This window comes from Saccostrea cucullata, unplaced genomic scaffold, assembly GCF_032062105.1.
Source record: "Saccostrea cucullata isolate Sc308-1 unplaced genomic scaffold, CSIRO_AGI_Scuc_v1 ctg3167, whole genome shotgun sequence".
In the NCBI taxonomy this organism is placed as follows: Eukaryota; Metazoa; Mollusca; class Bivalvia; order Ostreida; family Ostreidae; genus Saccostrea; species Saccostrea cuccullata.
In genome coordinates this window covers 118,301-138,263 of record NW_026917908.1, presented here as the reverse complement: position 1 = coordinate 138,263, position 19,963 = coordinate 118,301, and the positions used below count along the sequence as shown (strand labels likewise).

The window sequence follows — 19,963 nt, the reverse complement described above, 5'->3', positions numbered from 1 at the left end:
TGTTACCATAGTAACGAAGGTAATAATTGATTTACCAAACACGTATATCATGCTGAAAAGACATCAGGTCTTCAACTTTCTGACTCAATCATTACCTGTTGTTTGCACTGTCGCAAATGTTATGGGGTTTAAATAATGTTAAAAGTTTTGCCTGATCTTAGATTGAGTTACAAATTTTAGACTTTTTTCATAGAATCATAGATAGTTTTGAGTAATTCTGAAAGTATGCGTGTAACGACTTCTATACAAAGGTCATAACAGAGAATATCTGCTAATATTTATCATACCTAAGATTTGCAAAGATATTAATTAAGCCATGCACGTTTTTGTTTTAATATGCGTTTATTTATTCGCATGCCTAACGCACTCCGAAGAAAGTTTAAACTATGAAGACACAGAAGATTTGATAGTGATTTTTTTCTCTCCAAGAAATGTCACATAAATGGTGATAGTGGAAAGATAATATATGCCAGTATGTTACTTGAAATTTTACAGAAATACATGTCCAAGTCACACAAAAAGATTTTAAAAATACGTGTATTAAGTTATACCCTAAATAGGAAAACTTTTCATTTATTTACTGATGAATGGAAGACATGTTTTAGAGTATCTCTCTACAAATTAAGGAACAACGAAGGGTATCAAAGCACAGAGTGGTCATATCAGCCATAAAAAGAGCTGTCGTTCAATTTTTATGAAATGATCAAAAACCTAATACTTACAACGTTCACTGATACTGTCATGAATCATCTTATCATTTACGGTACAGTGTGTGATGATGTCCAGCCGTAGTTTCTCTATAAAAAGGTCGAACATCTTCTTCGGCTCGTCCGGTACATATAGACATCTCTCTCCCTCACTCCTCCTATAACGCCAGGACCGGCAGTATTCAGAGATCACGTCACGTGACGCCGTGGTCAGGAAAAAATCCAAATCACTGTTATCTACCAGGCACTCCGTGACAAAGGCGTACATTACGTCATGTCTGATGTCGTCTGATGTAAACTTTATCAAGCCATTCTGGGTTTTTGTGATTCCATCAGGCAGATTTACCAAGCCTTCTTCAGCAACTTCAGGGAAATATCTATCTCTGATTTTGTCCCTTATGATCCTGTGCGATTGTTCATTGAGATTCAACTGATATTTTTCAGCTAACAGTAGAGAATACAGTAGACACCTGACATCTGGTGGATTGTTACGATGTTCACCTAAAGCAACACAAAGAAAGGTCAACAACATATAAGATATACATGCACTTGTCTATATATTGGGTTTTCATGTTTATTTTTCCTCCATTATGACCGAAATGATAGAACTATGGTATACGACAGCTAGGATTTGTATCAAAATATATTATGTAGAAAACCTATGGCATTTATTGCACAATGAAACTCAAACTTGCCTAATATAGGGGAGAATGGATATACAAAAGAAATACTTCTTTAACATCGCTAATTTAATACAAGGAATATGTCGAAAACAAAATCAAATACTTTTTTTAATGGATCTGTGGGCCTGTTAGAAAGACTGAAACAGGGAAAGTAGTATTATTTTAATTGTTTTGATAAGATAATGACCCATTAACTACATGATTTTGAAAGTTACCAAAAATTTTATTATTATAATTATGTCTTAATTATTGCTATAATATACTTCAAGGAAAAGAAATGCAGGATAAACTTTTGAAGAGAATTAAGGAGCTATGTTCACTTTATTCATTAAATGGCCCTGTCCTTATATCAATTATTTAACTATCACCTCTTCCCCATTTCATAAATAAAGTAGAGACATGGTGCTTTCATTTATTATAACAAAATTTTTATTTGAGTATCCAGGTATTGGAAAACAGGCTTTGAGAAAATGCATTTTTTTTATTTTGCAGAAAACCACCGTAATTTACTACATTCAGCAAAGGATAAAAATATGAGTACAGTCCACGAGCCCAAAATTTAGACGTCGTTTGATGTTGTGATCCATATAAAATATTTTAAAAAATGGTTCAACTTTGGGCTATTTAAAAAGGAATTTACAAGATATAGGAAAAAAATGACGCATTTTATGACGTCATAATGATTTGACAAGACAGAAAATTATGTCGTGTTTAATAAATACATAGATACCAAAAGTCCAAGCGATAAATACCGCTTTTTTTAGCCTTAACTGGGCTGTTTTGAGTTTTCAGATATTCTCAGGGCCAAAAAGGCTCTATGTGGCTTTTGCTCTTTTTTTTTGTTCGTATTCCTACGCAACACCGTTAAGGCCTACTATGAGAAATCAACGGGAAATAGACGTGCAAAAAAGGGGGACCTTTTTAAAACTGAATTTATTTTAATTAAGTTGTTTTAGTATCACAGAACTCAAATAGCATAGTATAACCCACTCTGTACTGTAAGAAGTTCGGTCCCATCGATGGACAGTCACGTGATGAATGCATAGTTCGTGTACTGAATGTAGATCATGAAAAAATTACAATATCGCAAGGGCATACCCTAGATGAAATTGAAAAATCAACCTATTAATTGTTTCTGCATACTTTGTAGTTTCTGAAAAGTGCTGCTGCTTTGAATATAATTCGTGTTTTAATAGTTAAATTTTCAGGTAAATAAGCCAATGTAGAAATATGTTTTATTTTTACCAAATATTTTGTGTATTTATTAAATCACGCCCTCGATTTAAAGAAAGCAGCAGCACTTTTCAGGTTAAGAAAAATATCCTGTATCTATATTCAAAAAATGATTGAGATTTATTAAGTGTATGTCCTTGCGAAAGAACGACTTTGTGAGGCATCTCATTGTAAAATAAACGTAACCTGCACATAAAAACACGACATAATTAATAAAATACATTCTCTTGATTGTTAATGAATAATAGCAGTAAACAAAGGATTTAAATAGGTATTAATCGACTATTTAAATCCTTATAAATAATATTCCGTTTAATAATAAAACGCTTTTTTCATTTGTTAAGAATTCCTCAGTCTGCCTCTCACACAACATGAAATACGTCATTTTTACCACAATGACGTCATGTTTACAAGTTCACCGCGATCAGTGTTTTGTCTATAACCAGCTACAAGGGATTTTGCTAGCAAGTTTTTATATGTATTGATAAGTTTTATTGTTGTTAATAATGCTAATACAGTTAAAAGTTGCAAACTGTTTCATTTTCAGGTATAATAAGAAATACATAAAAGTCATATTTATACCCGCACTTTCTAAAGAAAGTTCGGGTATATTGTTGTTACTCATGTCCGTCCGTCCGTCCGTCCGTCCGTCCGTCCGTCCGTCTGTCACACTTTTCTTCCCTGAACTCCTCCTACATTTTACACAGTAGCTTAATCATCTTTTAAGAGATGGTTGGTGGTGTCATGTAGATGTGCAGTAAGGTTTCGGAATTTTGATTTTGCCCCGGGGGGTCAAATGGGGGTCGAAAAATGACGTTTTTTGTGCAAAAAGTCCCGTCTTCCCTGAACTCCTTCTACATTTTACTCAGCAGCCAAACCACTTTTTGGGGGATGATTGGTGGTGTCATGTAGATGTGCAGTAAGGTTTCGGAATTTTGATTTTGCCCCGGGGGATCAAATTGGGGTCGAAAAATGACGTTTTTTATGCAAAAAGCCCCATTTTCCCTGAACTCCTCTTCCATTTTACTCAGCAGCCTAATCATCTTTTGTGGGATGATTAGTGGTGTCATGTAGATGTGCAGTAAGGTTTCGGAATTTTGATTTTGCCCCGGAGGAGTCAAATGGGGGTCAAAATGACGTTTTTTGTGCAAAAAGTCCCGTCTTCCCTGAACTCCTTCTACATTTTACTCAGCAGCCAAATCACCTTTTGGGGGATGATTGGTGGTGTCATGTAGATGTGCAGTAAGGTTTCGGAATTTTGATTTTGCCCCGGGGGGTCAAATGGGGGTCAAAATGACGTTTTTTTATGCAAAAAGCCCCATCTTCCCTGAACTCCTCTTACATTTTACTTAGCAGCCTAATCATCTTTTGCGGGATGATTAGTGGTGTCAGGTAGATGTGCAGTAAGGTTTCGAATTTTAATTTTGCCCCAGGGGGGTCAAATGGGTCGAAAAATGACGTTTTTTATGTAAAAAGCCCCATCTTCCCTGAACTCCTCTTACATTTTACTTAGCAGCCTAATCATCTTTTGTGGGATGATTAGTGGTGACATGTAGATGTGCAGTAAGGTTTCGGAATTTTGATTTTGCCCCGGGGGGTCAAATGGGGGTCAAAAATGACGTTTTTTGTGCAAAAAGTCCCGTCTTCCCTGAACTCCTTCTACATTTTACTCATCAGCCTAATCATCTTTTGGGGGATGATTGGTGGTGTCATGTTGATGTGCAGTAAGGTTTCAGAATTTTGATTTTGCCCGGGGGGTCAAATGGGGGGTCAAAAAATGACGTTTTTTAATACAAAAAGCCCTGTTTTCCCTGAACTTCTCTTACATTTTACTTAGCAGCCTACTCATCTTTTGTGGGATGATTAGTGGTGTCATGTAGATGTGCAGTAAAGTTTCGAATTTTGATTTGCCCCAGGGGGTCAAATGGGGGCGAAAAATAAATTTTTTTTATACAAAAAGCCCTGTTTTCCCTGAACTTCTCTTACATTTTACTCAGCAGCCTAATCATCTTTTAGGAGATGGTTGGTGGGGTCATGTAGATGTGCAGTAAGGTTTCGGAATTTTGATTTTGCCCCGGGGGATCAAATGGGGGTCGAAAATGATGTTTTTTATGCTAAAAGACCTGTCTTCTCTGAACTCCTCTTTCATTTTACTCAGCAGCTTAATCACCTTTTGGGAGATGGTTGGTGGTGTCATGTACATGTGCAGTAAGGTTTCGGAATTAAGATTTTGCCCCAGGGCGTCAAATGGGGGTCGAAAATAAAATTTTTTTATACAAAAAGCCCTGTTTTCCCTGAACTTCTCTTACATTTTACACAGTAGGCTAATCATCTTTTGGGATATGGTTGGTGGTGTCATGTAGATGTGCAGTAAGGTTTTAGAATTTTGATTTTGCCCCAGGGGGTCAAATGTGGGTCGAAAAATGACTTTTTTTGTGCAAAAAGCCCTGTCTTCCTTGAAGTCTTCCTTAATGTTACTCAGAAGTCTAATCATCTTTTAGGAGAGTTAAATATTTTGAAAATTATGTAAAACATCAACGTCAAGGGGTAACAAGATGTGTTTGTGAAACACTATTTTACCAGCGTCAACAAAGTTCGAAAAAGCTATTTTTAGCATATAGGTCACAGTCAAGGTCACAAGGTCATTGACCTTGGTGTTGTTTGTAAGAACTTAATTAGTGGGGTATGCATACTAAATATGAAGTCCCTATCTCCTATGGTTCAAAAGTTATGGCAAAAAGTAGAAAAAGCTATTTTTAGTATAAAGGTCACAGTTAAGGTCACATGGTCATTGACCTTGGTGTTGTTTGAAAGAACTTTATTAGTGGAGTATGCATACTAAATATGAAGTACCTATCTCCTATGGTTCAAAAGTTATGGCAAAAAGTGGAAAAAGTTATTTTTAGCATATAGGTCACAGTCAAGGTCACAAGGTCATTGGCCTTGATGTCATTTAAAGGAACTTTATTAGTGCAGTATGCATACCAAATGTGAAGTCCCTATCTCCTATGGTTCAAAGGTTATGGCAAAAAGTGGAAAAAGCTATTTTTAGTATAAAGGTCACAGTCAAGGTCACATGGTCATTGACCTTGGTGTTGTTTGAAAGAACTTTATTAGTGTAGTATGCATACTAAATATGAAGTACCTATCTCTTATGGTTCAAAAGTTATGGCAAAAAGTGGAAAAAAATATTTTTTTAGCATATAGGTCACAGTCAAGGTCACAAGGTCATTGGCCTTGATGTCATTTGAAGGAACTTTATTAGTGCAGTATGCATAGCAAATATGAAGTCCCTATCTCCTATGGTTCAAAGGTTATGGCAAAAAGTGGAAAAAGCTATTTTTAGTATAAAGGTCACAGTCAAGGTCACATGGTCATAGACCTTGGTGTTGTTTGAAAGAACTTTTTTAGTGGAGTATGCATACCAAATATGAAGTCCCTATCTCCTATGGTTCAAAAGTTATAACAAACAGTTGAAAAACCTATTTTTAGCATATAGGTCACAGTCAAGGTCACGAGGTCATTGACCCTGATGTCATTTGAAAGAACTTTATTAGAGGAGTATGCATACTAATTATGAAGTCTCTATTTCATATGGTTCAAAAGTTATGACAAACAGTTGAAAAACCTATTTTAAGCATATAGGTCACAGTCAAGGTCACAAGGTCATTGACCTTTATGTCATTTGAAAGAACTTTATTAGAGGAGTATGCATACCAAATATGAAGTCTCTATCTCTTACGGTTCAAAAGTTTTGGCCAAGGTTAAAGGTGACAACAGACAAACAGATAAACAGACAAACAGACAGGACAAAAACAATATGCACCCCGAAAAAATTCGGGCGCATAAAAAAACATCACATGCTGGGAAACACCTTGAATTCTTATGAGTAATTATGTACATGTCAAATGTGAGAGTCATATCTCATCTCAATCAAAAGTTATAAGCAAATGCAACATTTTTGAAAAGTAGGTTAGGCTTGATCGCTTCAAGGTCAAGGTCACAGTGTAAAAGTCATGATTTATTTGGAAAGGTCTTATCACAGGTAATAATATACATGCATTATGATATGAATGCCCTAACTTTTCTCTTTCAAAATGATGAATTTATAACAATTTAATTTTTTTGCAAGTTGGTCAAACTTCTAGGTCACATGTAAAAAAAAAAAAAAACCATGCCATTCTCACAGGTAAATATACTAATACATAAGTTTAATATGAATGTCTCTTCTCATTCAGTAGATATGACCGTGATAACCAAGGTTAAATTTATTGAGACAGATGGACTGAGTCTGACATACAAATGTACATATTTCTATATGAATTGGGTAAAATTGGCCCAGTGGTTCTAGAGAAGTTAAAAATGTAAAAAGTTTTCAGACAAACAGATGGACAACACGTCATGACAGACATTATATGCTAAGGAAACCGAAAAAGCTCAAATGAGTGTTTTGAAAGGGTTACAATATGGTTGGAGTATTTGAAAAGCTGTTTTTTTTCCCTGCAGAGATATGCATGACCAACATATTCATGTTTTATATTTTCTTTAGTGATTTGTTTGTTTGTTGTGAATACATCTTCCCTCATATGGACACACCACCAAATAATAATGAAGATAAGATGTGTTTGTGAAACACTGATGTCCCAGTATGGAAGCCTATGGCGAAGGTTGAAGTTTCTCAAATATATGTCAAAATCAAAGGTCAAGGTCAAAGGGTTCAAATTGTTAGTATCAGAAGAAAGTCTTGTCACAAGGAATGCACATGTGAAATAAAGAAATCCCTAGTAATTCCTGTTCAAAAGTTAATTGCCAAGGTTAATTTTTTTGTTTAAGTGGTTCAAACTCTAGGGTCAAGGTCAAACATATTTATACCTGTTGACAGTTCACAATGAATACAATTATGTCATGATAAGTATGAAAGCCCTAGCACCTACTGATCAAAATTTAGGCAGAGTTTAAAGTTTGGTATTTTTCTTGTAAAAATGTGTATCCCCTGTCAAGCGATCAGAGGTAAAAATTAATGGTACCCAAATAAAAAGTCTTATTAAATTGTCACAAGAAATAAACCCATAAAATGTGGAAGCTATTTGTATAGCCCATCTCACTTAAAACTTATGGGCAAGCTAGCTAGGATTTAATTTCTGCAGACTTATAGACAGACATACTATAAACACAAGAAACAAAATATGTATAATAATTAGTCAAATGGAAAAAAATATACTATTTAACTGGAATCACAAAATACATTGTTATTTCAGGGAAAGGAAGTGGGTAGGAAGATTGGAATCCCCCCATCCCCCCCCCCCCCATCTGGCATTTGCTTTATTTAAACAAGACTATATATACTGTAGCAAGTAAAAAATGACTCTTGACATCCTCTCCCTATAAACTTAGAAAACATTGACCTCACTATCATTGTTTTTTTATTTGTTTTCATTTTTTTTCTCCTGCTTCTCACGAAATTCTGGGCTGGAATTTTTTGACTGAGATGTGAACCCCCCTCCCTACTCCTGAAAAAAATTCTGGATCCGCACCAGTATTGGCATTAACTGAATGTCACATCGACAACGGGAGATAACTTTACAATATGAAATTCGTCTAGTGTGGCATGCGATGATTTTGACCCTTTTTAAACTTTAACCTAATCGTTTGGGTGTATTTTACCCCCACTATACTAAAACTTGTACTTACCGACTCCCTGTGTCTCGTCAACTTCATGAAATATAGGCCTAAATCCAATTATAACACAAAATGAATTAATCCAATGCACACCAGACTGCAGCCATGTGCCATTTTGGCGAACCTTCGTCGATTCCATCACCTTATCAGATGAAGTGGGTATCGGCCGAGGTGTGCCAAATGGTGTTTAATCTATAAATATGATAATGGGTGACGCAACGTGATGTGATGTAGAAATTTACATGTTCACATGTATAGTACAATAACAAATTTTAAATTAATTCATAACAAACGATATTAATTAAATTTTAACAAACCTTTTCCATCTAGTCTATTCCCAAAAGTATGTGCTGTGTGATTGTGGTGTCGAGGGGGGGGGGGGGGGGTTGTAAATTTTAAAAATTCCTATTATGAGCAAAACATATATTATCAAAATCTAATTTCAGACGCGGATCCAGAAATTTTTTCCGGGGGGGGGGGGTATACCGCAGACAAAAAAAAATCCTATCCCAGAAATTGATAATCAAAAAAAAAAAACGTAAAGTAAATCTCACCCAAACGTCAAAAACCTATATCGTGGGGGGTGGGGTGGGGGTAGTGGTGACTTCTATTGCCGCAAATGTTTAACTTTTCATACCTATTTTACACATATTCGTGTTTACCAGGGGGGGGGGGGGGATCTGCATTTTCCAAGGGGGGTCCATTTTAACTTTTTCCTTGTTTTAGTATATAAATTTTTTAAACATGTAAATTCCAGGGGGGGGGGGGGTTCCTGAACCCCTCCCCCACGACAGATCCGTGCATAAATTTACATCATTAATAAAATTCAGACTGGTATATAATGAATTAAGCATGTATAAAATAAATATAAGAGGTTCTGAGTTATAGGTCACTGGGTCTGAGAATTTCATACTCAATTTGATGAATACATGTAAATTATAGAATTATTTTGACTATTTCTGTGGAAAGCCGCCCAATATGTAGGAGCGTGTATTTAGAGGCAAACACCTTAGTGCGGGTATTACTGTCTCATGACAGCATCTAGTTTTGTATGACGTCACAATAAACTTTTCCTGTATAAATTAGGCCCTATCCCCTTATTAAAGCCTTTACAATGCTGCGTAACTCAATTTTGAAATTATTTTTCAAGAATATGTTACCAAAATCCCATTTGATTTTGTTTCAAAGTTCCAAAGTTTTCACTGTAGTCAATCAAAGTTTATACTTCGGTACATGTACTATAGTTAACTACAGCAAATCATCTGTCACAGCCTACACTCTCCTTTGTGTGGAACTCATCACAATGGTTATATTGCGCACGGGTAATCATGTCAAATGAAAAAGTTAAACAACCCCGCATGTGCCAGTGAAGGGAACGCAAAGGTAAAGTTGATCGGTTTAAAAAGCCCAATTGGGAAATTGGTTTCTTTCAGTTTAAGCCTAATGTAATGATTCTAATAGTCTACTGTATTAATAGTCATAGCGCAATTGTGATAAGGAACCATACAGTACATTCTACCTTGACTAAATCAGTGATACATCATGACGTCGTAGTAGGCGAGATGACGTAAATTTTATCAATTTTCCAGATATTGTTATTGAGAGATCTAATTGAACTGTAGAAAATGAATAGAAACACGTAAACATTAACAAAAACAAAATGGTTTTAGTCTGTTATGCGGTTTCTGTCATTTTGATTGAAATCTACCACCGATGACGTCAAATGCGTACATCAAGTATATTTTTAAACTAATCATGTCGTATAAAAAAGAATGGGGGTCAATGTTCGTGGGTAAGCACATGTTTACCTCTTTGTGGGGACGTAATTTTGTGGTTTACTCGTTAATACAATGGTTCATTCAATCTATATGTTAACAAAATACCAGGCTTGGGGTAATGCTAATTGTAATGGTAATGTGTAATGCCCAAAAAATTGGCATTGCATAAGATAGTAATAAAATGCATCACTTCATAAATTCCAGTGTAATGTTAGCATTACAAAGCAATACAAAGCATTATTTGTATGTAACTATCATAAGCTTAAAATGGATATGGATAATGGAAATTTTTGTTTAGGTTATTTTTATTTATTTATTTATTTTTATTTTTATTGCAAATGATAAAATTGGATAATAAAGTTATCTTATTTAAATGAATTTCTTTATCTATTTAAATACACTTTTTATTCTGTTATTCTGTAAGTACACTTACCTACTTACATTTAAGTTTTCACACTTATTTCAGATAAGAATTGTATATAAAATAGTTTTAAAAGATCTTTTCAAAGAATTGCATATGAGATACACTAACTAATGTACACTGTAAACTGATAAATGTCACCTTTTGAATAACTAGAATGTCATCAAAACACACTATGTCTCTTGGTTATGTAACAATTTAAAAAATGCATTGTTTACAGAAATGCACCAAATGCACCAACGCAGTTGTAATAAGGCTGTCAGAAGGCTTAAAATGCCTTGAAAATATACATTATATTTTGAGCTAGATTTTAATTTAAATATGTAATCCTTATTTGATATTGTAGTCAACTTGAGATATTAGTTGAATCAGGTTTTATTTAACGCATGTTTGTGACGTCACATGACTGTATTGATCACGTACAGAGATTTGTGATATTCCTAAATGTTGCACAAAAATCGCTTCGGCATAAGTGCAAAACAAGTGTACTGGAAAATGTTTGTTACATAGATCAATTCATCGTGATCTCTGGTAATTAGAAAGTGCTGGGGGCAGGTTTAATTTTTACGCGTTTAGAAAATATTTTACGAGAAATTCCACTTACCAACATAAGAAGGGATATTTTCCACTCTTTATCGCGATTTATACCAAAATGGCTAAACTACACACAATCCCCCAGCAAAATTCAGTTAGAGAACATAATTTTCTTCTAGATTCACGCAGAATATCTTAAATTTGTCCTTGTTTATCACTTGTGCCAGTCCAATATAAACGCGATTCATAAATTCTAACTCTGTCTACGGACGCGTAAGTGGAGCCTTTTACACATAATTTTTTGCTTTTGTTTGAATATGTGCATATCGCATATGCAAAAGGAATAGGGATATTGAAATTTCAAATGTTCAACATCATAACAGCATATTCGAGCTTAAAAAACAATCCTTATACTTGAATTGAACAACAAGTCCCCAGAATAAATTTACATGCCACGTAATAATTTTGACACTTTCCCCGTCATGTCAGCTCAAGAATGCAGTGACTTGACGTCATATTCTATTATGACGTTATATCTAGGTAGTTCAGGGAAGTTACTACAGTTTGATCAGTTTGATATTTTACGGGCTGCCTTATCCTAGCTGCGAAATTACCAGTCCCTTACTTCTGACTTTGTTTATGAAGCATTAATTGAGCTGGTCTAGCTTGTACTGACCATAAAAAATCCATTGTACAAAAGAAAATATGGATATTGTACATGCGTTACATAAATAACTGACAATTTTAAAATTTTAAACTCCATGAATGTAAGGTATTGACAGTTTAATATATACAAAAACCTGAAATAAAATTTGAATTATGATTTTTCATGTTTAGTTTTTAAGGGGGCGGATACATGCTTAAGAAAAAAAGGCAAAGTTATGTATGAATTTCTATTTTTAAAACCCTCAAAAAGTAATGGTCGTGGTAATGCATTACTTTAAGAAAATAAAGTAATGGGTAATGGTAATTTAATGCCTAAATTGTTGAAGTAATAGTAATGTAATGCATTACTTTACAACGTCATTCACCCCAAGGCTGCAAAATATAAAAGTAAACTTTCGAGGTGATGCCAATTCATGGGTAAGTGTTGCCCACGAAATCCATGAACATTGGTCCCCACGAACAATGATGATTCTACAGTATTGAATTCAATTATTTCATTCTCAGTTTATGAGAGAGGCACTTAACCCCCCCCCCCCACCTCGAAAATAAACTCCACCAAATGTGTATAAATGTGCATATAGTTATATCCATTCTTTAAAATGTTTACAGTGCATGATTGAATATATTCCTGATGGGTGTTACATTGTAGCTTGAAATCAATTTAGATCCAATGGCAGATCAGTCCACTTGTAGTACATGTTTGCAGTAGACATGATTATTCTGAAAGATTAAGAAAATGAAGATTTCATTTACACACGGTTCTCAAACTCTAAAGTCATGACATATTTTAAACCCAAAAAGGTATTGCTCAAGAGGTTTATCACCGGATATGCATAAATTGATTGCTTTAGTCAGGCAAGCTTTTACAAAATTTCTTACTTATGCAAAAGTTAATCATATTTTATGTTAATTACTGGTTTTGGTAAATTAATAAACGTAATCATCTTTACACATTTCCCGAGAAATGGTTTATATGCTTCTTCAACATACCCGCGAGGGTATGTTGAGGAATTTACATGTTGCAGAACGAATAACACGATCTTGACGTGGCTCTGTTATGCGTTAAACGTCATCGTCACAATTGTTTTGAAACCATTCCAGACCCTTTCTTACAACGGGTAGCATGTTTTATTGTACTGCTCAGTTACCCCTTATTGGCTTTGTTTTCAATTAGGCAATCCGAAAACCAGACCTCATGGAGCTTTTGTAAACTGCAGCAAGATTTCAAGAAAATCTTATCGTTTAGTAAAGTTGGAAAACAATGTGTATACCTCAGGTGCATGAAATGGTAGAATTAAAAGATTTATGTAACTCGTCGTCTTCAATTTGCTGGTGTCTTGGATATTTTAACCTTTTCCCTATGTGACGTAATACGTTTTATGGCTGAGTAATTCTGTACACTGATTTTGGTGCATAGTAACTTATATTCTCATCTGGTTTATTTTCTTAATTATCAGTAAGTGCTAAAACGATTTCAAATACATATACATGTACTATGCTTCCATAAGTTTCAGTTTTCTTTCAACATATTTCCTACATTCAGTTTTCCTGCATTTGTTTACCTTTTTTTTTACAATAAGTGCTCATCAGATTAGGTCTGTGCTGCTTAAGAAGTTGGAGGATGTATAAAAATATGTACGTACTTATGGTGTCGTGTACTTAATTTATGGCAAAGACTTTAACCCCTTCACTTCCGTACCGGTCAAATGACAGGTGGCGCGTTAAAACACGACTTCGCGAAAATAAGATCTCCGTATCTATTTTATGGTAGCATGAAGGTATATAAACTATATATCATCTTTTTGGAAATTTTCTCTACTTTTAAAATATCTAAAAAGATTATGTCTTGATTGCCGGTATTTAATCGATTTTACGTTGTGAACACAAACGTGACTTTTTGAAAATGGCGTAATTTTCCAATGCAATTGCCAATTTTCCCGACGATTGAGATTTTTTTCCTGATTATCTTTATAAAGAAATTATGGTATATTCTTTAAGCATATTTTCTTTGCTTTTAAAATATGTAAAAATAATTGTTATTACTTTAAAGTATATTTTAAAAACAAGAATTTTCTTGCACTTCTGTGTTTTTTCTCGATTTTATTCGTAAAGTTTAAACAAAGCTCAATTTTACGTTTATTTCTGTGCTGAAATAGGGAAAACAAAATAAAGTTGGTAAAAGTAGAGAAAAAATCCTTTACAACAAGCCCTTACAGGTCTTCTTACGCTCAGTATTTTCTTCATTACGATAATTTAAATTTGTGACCTTCGCACAGTTTTTATGGAAAAATCGGTCAATATTTACATGTAACGTCAAGGTCGATATTGTTGCGCCTTACTCGAAACAACAAATTCTTTTATAAGACTTTTTTGACCATTTCATATTTTTTACTGAAATAAATGCATAATACAAAACAATAGATTTCAAAAAACAAATATATACTATCGTTCTGCCTTTTGTGTGAAGTGAAATGTTAATTTATTCATCTACATGTAATGATGTATATTTCATATAGTGATATACAATGTTGATAAAAATTGTAGATTCCCTAAACGTCAATCTTTACTAAAAAAAATCAGATTTTTAGTATTATTGTATCTTGTTATACTGTATTCTTAATTTGCAATTTAATTAGCTCTAAGACGAAATTTAACAATATAAAAACTCGCATTTATAAATAAAAATACGACTCATCACTGTATGAGTTGATATGAATTGAAATAACCACGTGTTTCCGCCATAGCAGTAAACAAAATGAATGATGGCGATCCGAAATCTGAACGTCAATTTTCATGATTATTTCACGACGAAGATCATCACATCAATGATTCAAATAATACGGACATGCCTTTGGTATTAGCAGGTGAGAATACGTGTATATTGACTGCATAGTTTAAGTTTAAAACACAATTAGTTCACGTTCAAAAGAAAACTAAATGTACACATGTACTAGATCTTCATATTTCAGTGAGCGTATTTCGTATTGTTCAGCCAATTTTGTGTTGCTTTTGAACTTTGATGCTTTTGACAATCACTCGAAAGTTCAAAGTAAAATCAAAGTTGCCATAATAATGGATAGTTGTTTTCAGTATGTGTGTACCAGTGTGTGTACATGTACCACTTTCACATTGAATTTTTAGGGTGCTGGCACCATATGGAACAATACTTTCATCTGTGAATACCCACTTGCTAAGCCTACCATGAACTACGAAGGCCAATTAATATGTAAGGAGACCAATGAACCGGTAAAATTTTGTTTTGGTATTTGAAAATTTCTGTATTTCTAAAATTTCAAAAAATAAAGTCAAATTTCATTTGTGTCATTCTCATAATATTGCATTCTTACAAGTTTATAAACATTTGATTTATATTTTGAAAAATAAGTGTTTGAAACACATAATACTTATGATGCTTGATTATTCATACAAACACATTATTTAAACATGTAATATCTATTTCAATGAATGCCGAGATATGGAACAAGCTGTTTTTATAGACTGCTGTTGTATTTCCAATCTGCATAAAGTATGTGGTTAGAATTTCCATTTTCTCAATTTTTCAGACACTTTCCAAATATCGTACGTCATATACATTGGTAGTCAAACTCACTGGATGGTTTATCAACACTCCCATGCTCACGAACAGCCTTGCCCAAGGAATTTTGCCCTGAAGTAACATTGCAGTCTATTGTCTCCTTTCTTTTTACAATCCTGGCAGCCATGCAAGTATGCAATCTATGAAAGCCATGAAGGGATATAGAATTTTAAAAATTTATAAAAGTAAACCGAGTTCTTGATTTATACAATCCGTTCTCTCGGATTGAAAACCTGTTATAACAAATTGCCAATTCATTCTCACAGATTATCAATTTGTTCCCTCAAATTACACAATCCGTTATCTCAGATTGTATAATTCATTCTCTTAGTTTAAATGATTCGTTCCCTTGGAATGTAAACCCTTCCCATGATTTCAATAAAATTATTTTTCTGTACATATCAGATATGGTAATACATGTTTAAAGAATAGAATATTGTAGTATTTTACATCCTACCTTTTATTACATATAACGGTCCAAAATGAGAAAAATACATGAACATTTTCAAATCCATATGCTAGTACTGATATTTGTACAATAGGTTTTTTAAGTTACATGTATATTAGAATAATTGAAAGTCCTAAATAGTAAAAGTGAATATGGGTCCTGTGTTATCATATAAATATTTCTGAAATAAATATAAGTTGAATTAGTTATGAAAGAGGTTGGAACTGACCGGTTGCTGAAGCAAAATAAATAGAACGCACAAATTGATTAAAATGATTGGGTGTATCTGTACATATATGTAATGAAATTCAAGAGCACAGAGAAAATGAGAAGACTGACGTTGTATCAAATCGAGATCTCGAATTATTAATCTGTGATAACGAATTACCAGTATGTAATTCGAGATCTTAAATTATGAATCAAGGGGGCGAATTAGTAATCTGTAAGATCGGATTGTCTAATTCGAGATCTCGAATTATAAATCGAGGGAACAATTTAGTAATCCCTGGGATTGGATCGTCTAATTCGAGATCTCATCTTTTACTTTTTTGAAAAATTGATGTGTCCCTTCATGGCTTTTGTAGCAATCTAATTAAAATTAGATCTTCCATCCAGTGCCAGATATTTTTTATATGTTGCGATAGCGTAAACAGAGACTTTAGTCAGATTGCCATATATATGCTATTTGTTTTAGTTCAGTAATTTTACCATGATGGTTTACTACAAGGTTGTTGAATTATCAGTCCTGATACATTGACTTAGCAACATCATTTAACTACTTGAATCACATAATAAATTCAATTTTAATTTTAAAAGGAACATCAAATATATGTAGTAATTTTAGCGTTCTTAATTTTATTTATAAATGTAAATTTATATACACAATGACATGTATCTGTTTCAAAATATTTAAATCTTTTACAGGATAGAAGCTGATCACTTGTACTTGACAGCAAATAATAATGTCTTGGACAAGTCAAAGAATTTCCTCCAGCCCTACAGAGAAATGACAGTTGATAAAAGAATGGTGGACACAAAGTAAAAGTGCTCTTCAACATTTTGTTGAAGATTTCAGTCTGATTTGGAATTCATCTTGCAATATATATTTCTGGATTTGTATATTTGGATATAAACGTCACATTTTCAACTTATTGACTGAACAGTTTTGCGTTAAATATTGCCAATGCTACATTTATTATTATTATTTCCCTCCAAGATAACACGTCAAGTCTTTATTGTACCCCTTAAGCTCTGTTATACCAGAAAAATCTTGTAATGAAAAAATCCATGAAAATAAAGATTATTTTTAATGGTATCAAGAGAATGGATTTTTTTGTTTAACAAAAAGATTGTATCCATGATTTGCTAGGGGTTTTTAAGAAGCAGACCAGAATTCTTTGCTTGCAAATTTTGTCGTTTGCCATTTTTATCACGTCAACTATTAAATAAATTATCCATGATTGAAGCATTTCAAAATTGATATTTACTTACAATTTAAAGCAGAATTCTGTACTGATATGACCTTGACCCCCTTAAGAACAAGAGTGTCAAGGTCAATTTTAAATACAAAAATGTTCTTTCATCTTAATGGCCCATTTCTTACAAACAATTTCATAAAATAAACAAAAAGTGTCGAGAATGTGTCCAGAATGTGAAATAACAAACATGTATATAGCCAAAAACTTTAAAAAGTTGTTGCTTAGCAACCATTTAAAGGTCATTAAACAGATATTTGAACTAAAATGATGCATGGGTATTGCAGTTCTGATCCCTTCTTGAGAGTATATTCAGAATTTTTCATTTCATCATCCATTGTGTAAAATTATGGCAAAAATATTGAAAAGTGTTGAAAAAAAATTGATGAAACTTTTGCACTTATTTGACCTTTGACCTCCTGAAAATAGTACTAATGAGGTCAAACTTTAAGACAATTTATATGCTGTTCGTCCCTTGTACTTTTATGACATCACATCTAACATTTATATGTGCTGGGATGCATAAATGTGTCTAGGATGAGTAATAAACGAAAATTCTTGCCCGAAAATTAAAAAATTCTGGGTTGCCAAGCAACCGCTTTTAAGTAGTTATATGCAGAATTGAAAAAAAAAGTTTATATGTTTCATGTAGTACAGTATCATGCTCTTTTGTGATTTCCTATTTCAACATACATCATAATAAATATTTAGCTTGAAGAATACAAAATATCCAAAAATCCCATAAAATTTTGCACTAAATTGACCTTTGACCTCCATTTTTACTAATAAGGTCAGTTGTTGAGTATCTGAATAGTAATAAAATATCATATCTTAGACATTCCCTACAAAATGGTATGCAATATACCTATCTTTCTCCTTGAATAAAAAGGTTGGAAATGATTTAATAATGTCATATCAAAAAGTCTCCAAAATCACCTAAAATGTGCCGGTAGAGAAAGGGTTAAGTATCGCATTCAAAGATAGGCCTGTCAATAAAGTGCATCATTAGATGCTCGAAAGTGACAGACAAAATCACAACTTAATTTTATTTACTTTTATCAATAATTTATAAAATCGTAAAATTTGCAATTTTTGATAGCAATACAGTGAAGTAAAAGAAGTCTCTCGTCAGATATATCATCACCAGCCGTGACATGATGAGGCACAGGTAATCAAGAGGACTAGATTCACTGGTTTAATAATGACAAGAATGCTTAAATAAATATGACATCATCGCTAATTTTTAACCCACTCATTAAAACTTAAAAAGAGAGCTTTTTATTACAATTTGGATAGAATATGAATTTATCTAGTAGCATTGGAGCTTCAAGGGGAAATGGAATGTAGAGAATGAAGAAAATATCGCCAGAACGATGAAGGTATTTGTGGATTACATGATAAGTCGAAGGGCATAGACTATATGGATTTTATCAAACATTCAAAAATAAAACAATATAGATTATTGACAACGACTCTAGTTTTGGATGTCTGTGTTTGCGTTGCTCCTATTTTGCATTGTTTTATTGAATTTTTATCTTGAATACTGTTCGTTAACTCAATATGTCTCATTACAAATTTTTGCTCCTAAATTTGCATTTTCTCAACGACCCAACATTAGGTTAAGTTTGACATCTGTGTATTTCACTGCATGCATTACATGTAAATCCCTTCAAGTGTATAATGATCAGAAGAAAAATGACAACAAATAGGCTGCTAGCCCCCAAGGCATTCACGCCTGTACAAAATAGGTCCCTTCCTCACTTGGAATTTACCAACCCGTAAAAAACAATATCTGCCTTTATCTTGATGAATGGAATCGTCCATGTAAAGGCGTGCAAAATTGTAATGAGTAATCATACTGTGTTAAATGTTTACATGTTTTTTAATCAAATAAAGCATCAGTAGGTATTTCTTCTTACTTGGTTTCCTATAAGGTTTGTTGTCGATGATGTAAATGTCATTGTGAGGATGGAGTCCTATACAGGATCTCACGATGTCAGGTCTCGCATAAACCCCGTATCTCCATAGCCATCTCACGTGATCCATACTGTCATGCGATCGCCCTCTGTAATGCACAGCCTCCCCTTCTCCCCTTAGATTCAGTAAAAACTGTTTTCGTTTGTTTTTACTGTCCCATAGCATATTGTCTGGGATATTCACTGGAAAAATGAATAAAGTATATTATGAACGCACTTAATCATACATAGATATAGAGCTGGGAATTGCAAGTGAAAACCATATTGCGATATATTGCAATATTTTACTTTTAATATTGCAATACTTTGCAATATATTGTAGATTAACTATCATTAATGAAATTGAGAAGAGAGATTGAATATAAGTACTGAGTATTTGAATCTATCTTTAAGTTTAAGTGAGATACGAATTAATTGCACACATAAGACTTTACTTTTAATAAAATACCAGGTAAAAAATAGCACAAAATATTTACATTTGCTAATATCTTTCCTATGAACCTATTGAGGAGGACATGTGTTCAATTCTGTAGGAATGTTATTTGGGAGTCGTAGGTCATAGCGTGATCGAATCACAGAACGAAGTTATACTTCGTCTACATATTTCTGTCACAGTGCAACTTAGGGCCTAACACATGCAGGCGATACCACCGCTTTTGACTTCAAATATTTTAAAAACTTATGAAATAGTTAGACTTTTCTCAGCAGCGATCATTGTTCTTTGCAGTTTTACTGGACATCCTTCGTCTCAAATGTTAATATAAGTAA

General features: G+C 33.5%; 1 protein-coding gene across 1 annotated transcript in view; it reads right to left on the bottom strand.

The window, feature by feature from the left end:
- Window positions 1-722: 722 nt before the first annotated feature.
- The window catches only part of LOC134260096 (uncharacterized), a gene marked incomplete at its 3' end in the record, with an annotated part of 103,227 nt that continues 83,986 nt past the window's right edge, over window positions 723-19,963 (bottom strand). Inside the window, exons 12-13 of the mRNA XM_062742706.1 lie at window positions 19,139-19,378; window positions 723-1,208 (exon numbers count right to left, since the gene is read on the bottom strand). Coding sequence (XP_062598690.1) covers window positions 723-1,208; window positions 19,139-19,378 — 726 coding nt within the window. The remainder of the gene's footprint in view (window positions 1,209-19,138; window positions 19,379-19,963) is intronic.